Below are 12,860 nucleotides of genomic sequence, written 5' to 3'. Positions count from 1 at the left end.
ATATGTCACAAACATGGCTAATGAATAAAAACATGTGTAAAAAATGTTTTTTAATGCATTAGAAGAAATTTTAACTGTAAAAACTGTAATGTAAGACTATAGACTCTATAGATGTCCAAAAAGTTAAAAATAAATAAAAATTCATTTTCATTCAAAAGTTTTTCATTCAGGTGGGTAGGATATCATTTGTGCATTCATGCTGAAACACACAAAAATGTGTTTGAAGGCATTTGCATTTAAAAATGTGATTCAATGAAAAAACAGAAAAATACAAAAGACTATATTATTATGTCCAAAATGTAAAAGAATAAATAAATAAATAAATAAAAACACAATCCCCTTTTAATTTACACTGGATCTGGATTATAAGTAAACCCCATTCTGACAGATCTCCCATAACCTTCTCTGTGAAGCAAAGCCTTGATTGTTTGATAACTCAGTTAGCCTAAACAGCCCTCTGCATCCTGCATCACATCTCCTAGTGCCTTCCTCTTTTCCCACCCCAGGGTTAAGTTTCTGATCTCCTCTTTCAGCCCATCCTCTATCAGTTTTGTCATTTGATCTTTTTGATTCATCCCTGAAAGCACTGGAGTATTCCCTAATGAGACATCATAGAAATCAATGCTTCATCATCACTGAAAACCAACTTAACACTTTTTGATGCAGTTTTTGGTGAGGTTGTGTTTTGATGTAGTAGCTCGATGACAGATACATATCCATAGACATCTTAGGGAGATAAAAGCCAGGTATTCAATGGCAACTCTGGTCTGTCTCTGGTCTGTCAGTCTACAGACAGAATCAATGTGCTGTGTTGAGAATGTTTCACAGCCCACTAAAATTCATTAGAGATATGAGAGCTTGTGAAAGCCTTGATCATTCAGCTCTTGCAACCATTTGAAAGCATTTCTTGCAAGAATTTCACTGGCATAATCTGGCAGAAGGAGAGAATGGTAGTTTTCTCATGTCTGTGTTTTGCTGTGATGTGTAATGATGTGGACTTAAGCATTATTTTATGGCAGTGTATATTGATCAGTGCACGTTTATTTTGGACATAGTAACCGAACACCAGACATTTATCAGCCCAGTTTGCACACAGAAGCCTATAATGGCTTCTCTCCTCCAGGCTGCTGCTGTGGACATGAGCTGCCTCTAATCACCCTCTCTTTTGTAAATAGATGTAGATTCAGAGGATGGGATTTCCTTGTCTTTAAGAGGTCAAAGGTCATCTTGCTTTCCACTTGTTTGTGTTAATTTATTTTGAGTGATTTGGAATCCATGTCAAGTTGCAGACTCCCTGTCCCAGATAGGTTTGACAGCATTTTCACAAAAACACACACCTCCATATCACACAGATCCTGTGAGACTCCATTTGGGCAGTACATTCCCAGAAAAAATTCCCAGGGTGTCCCAGTCCCCCACTCATGGTGCTGATGGGCTGTTCCTGCTCATCATCACAGCGCGAATCCCACATTCTAAACAGGTTAAAACTGCATTCTTTCCTCGTTCAGTGCATTTAACTCTGATAGAGTGCATTGTTGGGACCGAGAGTCCATTTAGCTTAGCTTTGTGAAGTAGGTATTGGAATATGAATTCATTCTGCTTCTATTCACTCAGAAGATTGTTTAATGGTTGGGGTACTTTGGGATGGAGGTCTGGTGAAGGCTGTATTCCTGAAAGTGGAACACAATTAAATCATGCTCAATTCATCAGGGGCCCTCTGTAACTGGAATAGACGAGCTTGGCTTTCTCCTACAATTACTGAGGTTTTCCCTGCTTATGAAAAAAGTGCTGTGTGGGCATCACACAGCTGGTGGCACACTGGGATGTGAATTTACTGTGGAAATGCAAACAAAGCAATGAGCTCCCTTTGCATAGAAACAGGCACTTTCCTAAGCTTTATCATTTGGATAATGCTTTATTGAGGGGGAGGAAATTCTTAAGTCATTTATTTCCTGTTGAATTATGAATGACAATGTTTTTCATAGTTCACTAATTAATTAATCAATTAAATTTTTAATTTTTCTATTTTAATACCACGTTAGATAAACGTTCATTTTATTCATTTATTTGTTCATTTAATTAAATTAACATGCCATCCTCTGAATCTTAATCTATTTAATTCAGTCCATCTCCCTACCTTTATGCTTGAGATGCATTGTTGTATTCATTATCTCAATGGTGTCCATGTCGTTTTATACAGATCCATGCATGTTTTTACACAGTGTAGCTGTTTATCTTCATTAATATTATATCACTTCCCTATTTTTTTTTGGTCAACTACTGAGTTGGTATCAATCAGAGGAGAATGGTTCTTGGTACTTAGACCCATTGTGCACATTTGTTGCTCTTTGGCAGTCCTTCTTCTCAGAGTCGTATGGCCTAAGTCCAGTTTCACAGGTTTTAATTTGTCTCAGCTGGTTTTTATGTGTTTGCTTTCTAATAAAGGTATCTGTCAGTCTCTTTTTGCGCACAGCAGTGGAAATATTTCATCCGTGCACTGAATTAGCCAAGCGCGGACGTCTGCATTAAACACATGCTCGGCTGCTTTATTGCTGTAAGACTATAAGAGATTTATAGAGTTTTTCCTAATGGAAGGCAGCTAAAAATCAGGATGGCTGTGAATAGATGACTTGAGAGTACAAGGCACAAGGTTTTACGCTTTGACATTGTAGTGTGGAAGCACAAAGCAGCAACACCGCAATCTATTATGTTTCCTATTGGCACTAGGTGCAGCTAATTTGTACCGCTCCTGCTGAGTTGTAATATAATCAGGCATGTACAGAAAATGCCAAAAGTGACTAACTTGACTGCATACAGACCAGTGCTTATAACAGCCTCTAAAATAGGTTTGTATGTGGTTATATTCACAGGGTTTCCTCTGACACTGGAGGTGGATATAATTTTCACTTTGACTCCAACAATATAAAAGCTTTATTGTAGATTAAAATTTGCAATAAAGTGGCTTTTCTGTAATAATCTCTAAAGTTTTCCCTGTACCACAATGGTGAGGTATAGCTACACAAACCTGGATTGTTCTTCTCTGTAGTAATAATAATTATAATAATCCTTGCATTTATATACTGCTTTTCTTACACTCTGAGCACTTTACAGTGCACTAAATGTAATAAATGTTCAGTTTATTTCAGAGATAAGATCACGTCCAATAGATAGTCCATTAGATCAATGAATATGTCATTCATTGCTACAATTATTCTATGTATGAGGTCATTTGCGCAAGAAATTTTTAGTCTTTACATGTGTGCACACTACATTGTGTAATTGATTTGAGGGTATTTATATTCCTCCCAGTGTGGCCCTTGCATTTTTGTTTATTGGCCTTGAAAAAGACGTCATAGACGTCAAAACCCAGTCTACCCTGTCCATTAAACGGTATATTTTTCCCAGAGCTCAGTCTGCTCTGCAGTTCCTTATTTTGGGCCAGTCCCTGTGAAGTGTCAGAGTAATGAGTTTGTCCTCTAGTTTGACTGTCATGGCTGTTGGGCACCTAATCCTTTGGCATTTTTAGCTGGCTTGAAGCGAATTGAGCATCTTCCTAATATGCCCTACACCTGTTTGTTTTTAAGTGGGGAATATTTTAGTTTTCATCCTGCTTGATAGGACCAGGGGGTTATCCTGGTATAACCAAGCTGCTGCAGGAAGTGATGTCACTAAGCATCAATACCCCTAGACCAGTCACCGGGAATCATGCTCCAGGATACATAAGCCAATCAATGGATAACATATACAACACTTAGGATATCATCCTAGACTTCTTATCATGTAAATTATATGACTAGTGCGTGATGTAAAAGGCACTAATGTAACTAGCATTAGCCCCAATATCACCTGACAATGTCCCCTTGCAGAAACTCCTCTGGTGCCGATGCAAATTCAGGCAGAGTTAATGGCCCATAAGGCTAATGTACCATATAAAATTGGGCTAATGTCCTCTATTAGAGGGTCCATGATGCCATTCTGGACCTGTGAATGTATAATGGGACATTGGGGCTGTAATGTGGTCACATTACGAACCACTGATATAAAAAAGTGGAAAATATGTGCCCCACTCATCTCCAGCAGAACAAACATATATGTTTTCATTGAGAAAAAAATGATTGTTTTCACAGGATAGTCCTTGTAGAGAACATTCCAGAAGAGGTTTCCTTCTCAGAGAACAGTACAGTGCACCTCCCCCTCTCTGTGGGTCTGCACTTGCTGTTGGACCTGGCCAGCCGCTCGGTGGAGATTGTGTCCCCTGACTGGGCCCTGACCTCCGCTGACCCCGAGGCCGACGTTTCCTCCACCAGACAGGTAAGCACACCGGCAGCGCAACCAACAATGCGGTTGAGCTTAATTTATTCATGAAAAACATCAAGGAGGATGTGTGTCTATGAACGCTTTTTGAACGCTCTGAATGTAAAGTATTAAAATGCCAGATTTGCTCAACATTACTAACTGACCAGATACAATGAATACCATTTACTGCAATAAAAACCAGTCTGAGCCTGCAGGCACTGTAGGCAGCTGTTTCAGATAATGGTTCAGATACTCCCTGTCTCTCTATAAGCCCCCCTGCTGTCTCAGATACTCACTGTCTCTCTGTAGGCCCGCCTGCTGTCTCAGATACTCGCTGTCTCTCTGTAAGCAGGCTGCTGTCTCAGATACTAGCTGTCTCTCTATAGGCCTGCCTGCTGTCTCAGATACTCGCTGTCTCTCTGTAGGGCAGGCTGCTGTCTCAGATACTAGCTGTCTCTCTGTAGGCCCGCCTGCTGTCTCAAATACTCGCTGTCTCTCTGTAGGCGGGCTGCTGTTTCAGATGCTTGCTGTCTCTCTGTAAACCCACCTGCTGTTTCAGATACTCGCTGTTTCTCTGTAAGCAGGCTGCTTCTCAGATACTCGCTGTCTCTCTCTAGGCCTGCCTGCTGTTTCAGATACACGCTGTCTCTCTGTAAGCCCACCTGCTGTTTCAGATACTCGCTGTCTCTCTGTAGGCAGGCTGCTGTCTCAGATATTCGCTGTCTCTCTATAGGCCCACCTGCTGTTTCAGATACTCGCTGTCTCTCTGTAGGCCCGCCTGCTGTCTCAGATACACGCTGTCTCTCTGTAAGCAGGCTGCTGTCTCAGATACTCGCTGTCTCTCTGTAGGCCCACCTGCTGTTTCAGATACTCGCTGTCTCTCTGTAGGCAGGCTGCTGTCTCAGATACTCGCTGTCTCTCTGTAGGCAGGCTGCTGTCTCAGATATTCGCTGTCTCTCTGTAGGCAGGCTGCTGTCTCAGATACTCACTGTCTCTCTGTAGGCAGGCTGCTGTCTCAGATACTCGCTGTCTCTCTGTAGGCAGGCTGCTGTCTCAGATACTCGCTGTCTCTCTGTAGGCCCGCCTGCTGTTTCAGAGGCTCCAGGGGTTGGGCTCACGGGGGGTCAATCTGAAAGTGGCCAGTGACCGCCCGGACTCTGCAGAGCTCAGGAAACTCTCGAATCATGGTGAGTGACATCACACTCGCATCCCACAGAGCTGATATATGAGCGCTCCAGATAGGCTGTTAGCACAACGGAAATGATTCAGTGGCATGTCCTAAATATTGATCCCCATGTACAATAATGTTCACCATGGGACTGCTGGGCTATATTTAAAACAATACATTTTTTCTGAAGCTGCTGATATAGATGTATTCTATTTGCTTTGTCCCAAACGAGACAGAGCATCTTACTGCCTGCAGGCATTTAAGATTAAAAATATGTTCTGCAGTTTTTCTTTTGCTCCTAGAAAATGATTTTTCTTTTTTGAAGTTTTATCATATGCATATAAATAGTACTGGACAGATACTGAGCTACTGTATAGTGGAAAAAAATAAGTCAGACTCACAAGTTCTTGTGAAAAAGAACCTAATTTTTCATTGCGCAATAAAATGTATGCATATGGGTGAGGGGCAGGTGAGAGGGGGGTATATAGGGAATGGGTATATGGGGAGGGGCAGAAGGAATTAGGAAATAGACGTTCAGGTCAGCACACACTCTTTCAGTGGCCTGATCTAACAGCTACCATCGAAGGGTAATAGCCTCACTATATACTTGCATCAAGCTTTCAATGAAACCTCGTCCTTGTTTGTGTTTTTAATATCATAATCATGGGTCAGAACATGTGAACGGTTTGATTTTTGCTCTCCTCTCTGCACAGGTGCGGAGGTGCGCTACCTAAACTTGGCGGCTCTGACCAAAGGCCAGTTCCGCTCTTCTTTCTGGGTGGTGGACAGGAAGCACATGTACATCGGGAGTGGGGGCATGGACTGGCACTCGCTGTCAAAGGTATCCCCAAACGCCCACCTTACACCCTCAAACACCCAAAACACACCTACATGCCCTCAAGCACCCCCTTACACCCCCACACTCCCCTTACCCCCCCACAGTGAGTGGTGCAGAGAGCTGCGCAGCAGGGCCTGTGTTTGTCTTCACAGGTGAAGGAGTTTGGGGTGATAATCTCAAACTGCAGCTGCCTCGTGCTGGACCTCCACAGGATATTTTCACTCTACTGGCAGCTACAGTACAAGGATTTTGTGCCATCAATCTGGTCCAAGAGGCTGAGCGCTCTGTACAGCAAGGAGAAGATCCTGGCGCTGTCCTTCAACAACAGCAGGAAGGCCAAAGCCTACATGTCCGTAAGTGTGCAGACCGCTGGGCGTTCGAACCCGGGTCAGATCTAACCTGCGTCAGCAGGACCGCAGACACACTGCAACCAAACTCTGACCCAGAATGGCAGGCGAGGTTATGAAATCAACTGATTTAATCAGTCAGTTCAGTGCACTGTTCTCACCCAGTCCAAACTCTTTGAAGGTAAAGCACCGTAAGCTGAACATTCTCTGAGAGAGTTACTTCTGCAGCGTCCCTGGTGTTCCTGGCCCTGTGTCAATCAGTATTACAGCAGAGAACTCTGCCGCACAGCCCAGGCTGGTATTAGCGGATGGGGCGAAATCTGTGTGGCCAGGCAGGGGAAGCACATTAAGCACAACTCAATTAAGCACAAGCCATAATAAAGTTTGCTATCTGGGTTCGCAGCTAAAGGCTAAGTTGGTTCCTCCGCAAACAGATTAGTGCTGAGCTCTGCTGAAATGACATAGCGCTGCTTAAACTAGGGCCTAAAGTCATTTCCAAAAATAGTTTTATACTTGAACACTCTTCCTAGTTCAAACTGGGTACAGTACACTTTATCTGACAAAGATACACTTTTAAAACTCTCCATAGTTTCTTATTTAACTCCCCTTGGGCAGCAAAGTCATCATGACTGATGGGAGTTTTTCATCAAACACTAATTGGTAAAAAAGTCTTCTGAAGTTTCTCTCCCTACTGATGAAAGATCGGACGCACATTTGGGTATAGAAGCTCCGCGTTGCAGTTCAGCCAAAATGATCTGCTGCTCAGTCGATATTAATTACTGTCTTACATCAGCTAACAGCGCATGTTGCAGTTTGGGCTCTGAAGTGTACCAGTTTCATTTGAACTGATCTTAATGAGCCTCACCAGACTCTCATCAGCAGGATAGCTAAGAGGAGAAGACAGGTTCTTTGCCCTCAGTACACACTGGCACAATTTATGTGAGGCAGACCTGGCACCTCCAGGGAAGGGGGCTTCTTACAGATGTATTTGGGTGTACAGGTCTTAACATTCCTCCCATCTGTTGAGAAAATTACTCTTTCCTACAGCTGAAGGTCAAGCGCTGATTGTATGGGGGGTGAAGAAGGGGACACACACACATAAATAACAAGAGATGTGTAGTTTGGATGGGGGGAAATTGATGGGGTAAAAATGACATATATCACACCCTCATACACAGAAGTGTGATATACACAAAGATGTGTTACACACAGACAGGTTTGGTATGCAGAAAGGTGTGCCATGCAGAAAGATCTGTAGGCCCCTGACCTTTGAACATGCACATTTGTGATGGAGTAATCAAAGTGGTTCAGAAATTTTGCAGGGGTTGCAGGTTTGATTCCCAGGTATGGCACTGCCATTCTACACTTGAACAAAGCAGTTAACCTAAATTACTTCCAAGGCTTGTCCATTTCATTACTCTTCTTGGCCACAGAGCTCTCCTGATGTCTTCTGCCCGAAGGACCGAACACGAGACATCGATGCCATATTCCGCCTGATCCAGGATGCCCGCAGGTTCATCTACATTTCAGTCACAGACTACCTGCCTCTCATCAACAGAACCCCTCAGAGGTGAGCAGTCAGACCCCTCAGAGGTGAAAAGCCAGACCCCTCAGAGGTGAACAGTCAGACCCCTCACAGGTGAATAGTCAAACCCCTCACAGAGAACAGTCAGACCTCTGACAGGTGAACAGTCAAACCCCTCACAGGTGAACAGTCAGACCCTTCACACACAAACCGCTTGAACATGACCAGCAAATGCACATACAGGCATTTAAAGCAAGTAACCTCCTTTCTAAATGAAGTGGGAGAATCAGTTGAACCACAGTTCTTTTATTTGTGCTGTGCATGTCCACACAGATACTGGCCATATGTGCTGTGTGTGTGTTCACATAGATAGTGGTCATAGGTGCTGTGAAAGTTCATACAGATACTGGTCATATGTGCTGTGTGTGTTCTCACAGATACTGGTCACGCATAGATGGTATGCTTCGAGAGGCCCTGATCCTGAGGGGTATTAAAGTGAAGCTGTTGATCAGCTGCTGGAAGCAGACCCACCCCCTCACCTTTAACTTTGTTTGGTCTCTGAAGTCTCTGTGCATGGGGATGGCCAACTGCTCTCTGGAGGTGGTGAGTATGGAGTGTGGAGTATACACTACCTGCCTGTTATAAGCTACAGTTACCCTACAGTTACCCTTAACCCTTCTGTGTTTTTATGTTTGATGAAAGCCTCTCATATACAGGCCATAATCTCTAAGCAGTTTTACCTCTTTAGTTTAATAGTGCATTCTGTCTGTTAAATCAGGCCAGCTGGTCACACCCTTTATTAATGCCTGCTCTGAACACAGAACGGGTCTGTGCGTTTGCATGTTTGGATTTAATGCTCAGTGGAGGCTCTATGGTGGAAACATGTCTCTCTGTGTGTGTGCTGGTCTACGCAGAAGTTCTTTAGTCTGAGGGACCAGAAGAATGGAACATTCCACAGCGTCAACCATAACAAGTTCATGGTGACAGACACTGCCGTGTACATAGGTAGGTACTAATCTGGTAGGTACCAAGCTGTAAACGCAAGCACAGCAGATCTACTGGAAATCCAGAGCCGTCTGTGTACACCTGAACAGAAATCTGTTCAGAAATGAGCGTGAGAAGGACTGTCTGTGTTTGTGTCTCAGGAAGCTTGGACTGGCTGGGGAATGAGTTTGCTTACAATGTCGGCGTGGGGCTGGTGATCAGCCAGGCCGAGGGGCCGGGGGACCAGGGTGCCCCTGTGGTGGGGCAGGTGAAGGCCCTGTTCGAGAGGGACTGGTTCTCCTGCTACGCCAAGAGTCTGCAGCCCAACAAGCTTCCGGAGTGCAGCAAGCTCAGGAACAGCCCGCCTCCCCTGCCCAAGGCCCAGACCAACAGCAGAGACCTCAAACAGAAACCCAGCACCCTTCTGTGATCCGGGGAGACCACCAGAACCACAGAATATCCTCTTCCTTAAGTGGCAAAACTATACTGGCTGTTTGAATCACATTTTCAAGTTTGGATATTTGTAACTCTCTGTCAGATCCAACTCTTGACTCCTTGGGACTTGATCCATTGTTTTTTTAACCAGGCCATGGTGCTTAATTTGAGAGCATCTTTTTTTTCTCATGTCACAGAAGAGAAACACACAAAAGACAAGCAGCACAGAGACATACACATTGCCAAACGACACAGACACACTTACTTCTCTTCCAGTGGGCGGTGGGAGAACATGAGAAGGCAAAACTGAAGGATTGAGAAACAAGGTTTGGCCTCTCCATCAAGCCAGGTAGTGGCATGTGCTTATATGTTATGTCACCATGAATAAAATTCACTTTTTTATTTGTAATATAAATTAAGCAAAGATGATATGTACTGTAAAAATGACTGTTGAACAGAGGAAAACAATGAATATGAGAAGGCACGCTGGGTATGGCTTCATAAGCGTTAAGAAACTATCAAAGTGAAAATTAGAAGACTCTACCCAAAAAGTCATTCCATCCTCTGATATGGACTCAACATGATCCTCCATTATCTGCTCACTGGCAACCCTATCTATTTAGACCTTGTCCATTTCAAATCTTTACTGCCACAGAAAATGTGGAATAATTACACAAGAAATCAAATAGATGGTTATAAGAAAGCAATTACTGTCTGCAAATTATTTATTCATGGCTATTAACTAGGAAGGATTTTCAGCTTTGGACACAAAATTAATTTCCGAATATTGTAATATATTTCAGTGAGTGTCTTAATTGCTGTTGAAATATCAATGTCACATTCCAGAATACTGCTCAGTAACATGTATGATCCTTCTGAAATTATCAGTTCAAAACAGTTGGGAACTACCTCAAAAACATGCATTCAGAATGTGTGCAAACATGTCAATCTGAATGGGATGCTTAGATTTGTTACTTAATGTGACCTGTAATCAGAACCCACATTCCATTACACTCTCCTGTTCCCCCAGTTTTGAGACAAACCCATTTGTACATCTGTATATAGGGGACGTAAGGATAGGAAATTTGAATACAGACACAGTGCTCATTTCCTTGTTAGTTGCAATGGAGTACAATTTATATCAAGTCATAAAAAAGGTCTTGTGAGGCACTTGTGAAGTGATGTTCAACGTAATTTAAACTGACATTAGAGTTGACATACCATGTCAACCATACTGTCCAAATACTCTCCCGTGTGTTGCCCTTAAAGTCCAGTTCTCAGTCCAGGTCTGTGTTTTCTCTGTCCTCAGATCATTTCTATAAAGTGTACAGAGTAAATGGGTTACGTAAAGAACTTTGGCATCTGCTGTTCAGGCCCACCTGGATCATTTGGGTGCGATGCCAGAAGAGCTCTTCATGCCTACAGTATAATCAGCTCTCATTGCAGTGGTCGTGCTAGCCCTAGTCTTCGGAACGCAAGACATTTCTAAACGTTAAACTAATTGCCTTCTGATAAAAAATACCTGTTTTTGCCGTAATATTCCAATTGACAATAATAACTAAATTATGTCATTCATAATTTTATTATCAAACATGTAACAGAAGCAGGATGAAATGGCAGGATTAGTGGGATGAAATAAACTACAAATAATGTTTAGGTATTCTTGAAGATCAAAATGAATGTATGGCACTCAGGCTAATAATATTGGAAAACCCTTTGAGTGATTTCTGTTTTTATTTACACATGCTGAGCAAGCAAGCTAGAGCAGGACATCTCATTTTTTACTTTTCATTCAAACACTTTCCATTTTAATCTCACAATGTTACCAGTGGCTGTGTAAATATTATGATAAAAAACAGCATGCATGTCAGACACCGAAAGAGGATTGGCTGAAAGAAACAGGGGTGATTGTTTTTTTATGGTTCAAGTCTAGTTCATCGCCTGCTGCATACTTTCTCTGTGTAAAAAAACGCAGAATCCTGTGTTAATGTGACAACTGTCATAGACCAACAAAACATTTCAGGAGGCAAACATTAGTTAAAATTAAAACCTGCTTTTAGAATATGCTCATGTTTGCTTTTCTGATCCCCAAATGAAAGCCCAATGTGCTTTATTTTCTCATGCATTCATTTAAATGTACTTTTAAAAATGTTTTAAAGATCCATGTAGTGCCTTGATGTTACAGTCAGCATCTTCTTTTGCTTAGCATGACTACTCCAGTGAACAGATACCAGTCTAGCCAATTTCTTTTGCATTTTTGGTTATAAGTCTGTGAGAATTTTGAAGACAAATTCTAAATGATATGTAGAACAAACAATATGACACAAAGACCTTATTATTTGTTTTTTTCCCCCAGCTCTGTACTGCTGTTGGTTTCACAGGAGTCATTTTCCACAAGCACAAAACTATGCAGTGCCTCATCTTTCAGGTCACTACAGTATGTAGTAGACTGTTCAAGTTCAATTTTGGATCCTGCAAGATTCAGCATCAGAACAGTATTTAATAGCACAAGTTTAAACATCCTCTGGTTGTTGTAGCTTTATAATGTTCAATCACCACTCATCTCACTAGAGCAACACTATACCTGCAACAATATACATATACCAGAAGCAATAGACAATATACCTGTGACATTAGACAATATACCTGTGACAATATACAAAATACCTATTCTGAACTTCACTGCATGTGACTTTTGAAAAATAAAAAAATAAACATCACCTATCTAGGCGGTCAGACATTTTATATGTTTTTATACCTGTATATAATACCTTAACATCATTTATGCTTTCATATATCTGATGCAATGTGATTTTGGAAGGATTTGGGCAAACACCTGCAGTATGTGGAAATGCCCATATTCATTCATTCATTCATTCACTCAGACCTGGATTATTGAGGAATTTGGTTCAGCATCAGCATTTCTTTCTGGTTTTTTTTTCTCAACTGTGTTATTTTTTAATCAGTTTGGTTTATTTTATGTCATGCAGTCATGAGACTACAGGACACATGTTCTACTTTATTACTCATGCATGACAAAATACCGTTTCATAAGCAGAATGTCCTACAGGAACAGTGTTTTTACAGGGCATGCTCAGATATGCTTTTGTATTTTTCATGGTTTTATATATTTTCCATGAATCTGGAATCCCCCTTTCCATGAATGTAAATACGGTACTCATCCAAGACCGAGCTGCTTATTTTTTTCTCATGACAGGAAGAAAATAATAAGAGTGTTTTAGAGGTATATTATCAATATGCTGGTGC

General features: G+C 42.0%; 1 protein-coding gene across 2 annotated transcripts in view; it reads left to right on the top strand.

The window, feature by feature from the left end:
• LOC135245085 (inactive phospholipase D5-like) overlaps positions 1–11,657 on the top strand; it is a 32,313-nt gene extending 20,656 nt beyond the window's left edge. For both annotated transcript variants that reach the window (XM_064317900.1, XM_064317902.1), the window contains exons 3-10: positions 4,128–4,311; positions 5,375–5,483; positions 6,178–6,305; positions 6,455–6,655; positions 8,083–8,219; positions 8,612–8,777; positions 9,089–9,179; positions 9,320–11,657. In XM_064317900.1, coding sequence (XP_064173970.1) covers positions 4,128–4,311; positions 5,375–5,483; positions 6,178–6,305; positions 6,455–6,655; positions 8,083–8,219; positions 8,612–8,777; positions 9,089–9,179; positions 9,320–9,588 — 1,285 coding nt within the window. In that variant the 3' untranslated portion in view covers positions 9,589–11,657. The remainder of the gene's footprint in view (positions 1–4,127; positions 4,312–5,374; positions 5,484–6,177; positions 6,306–6,454; positions 6,656–8,082; positions 8,220–8,611; positions 8,778–9,088; positions 9,180–9,319) is intronic.
• The last annotated feature ends 1,203 nt before the right edge of the window (positions 11,658–12,860 follow it).

This window comes from Anguilla rostrata, chromosome 18, assembly GCF_018555375.3.
Source record: "Anguilla rostrata isolate EN2019 chromosome 18, ASM1855537v3, whole genome shotgun sequence".
NCBI classification, from domain to species: Eukaryota; Metazoa; Chordata; class Actinopteri; order Anguilliformes; family Anguillidae; genus Anguilla; species Anguilla rostrata.
This window is presented reverse-complemented; position numbering and strand designations above follow the sequence as displayed.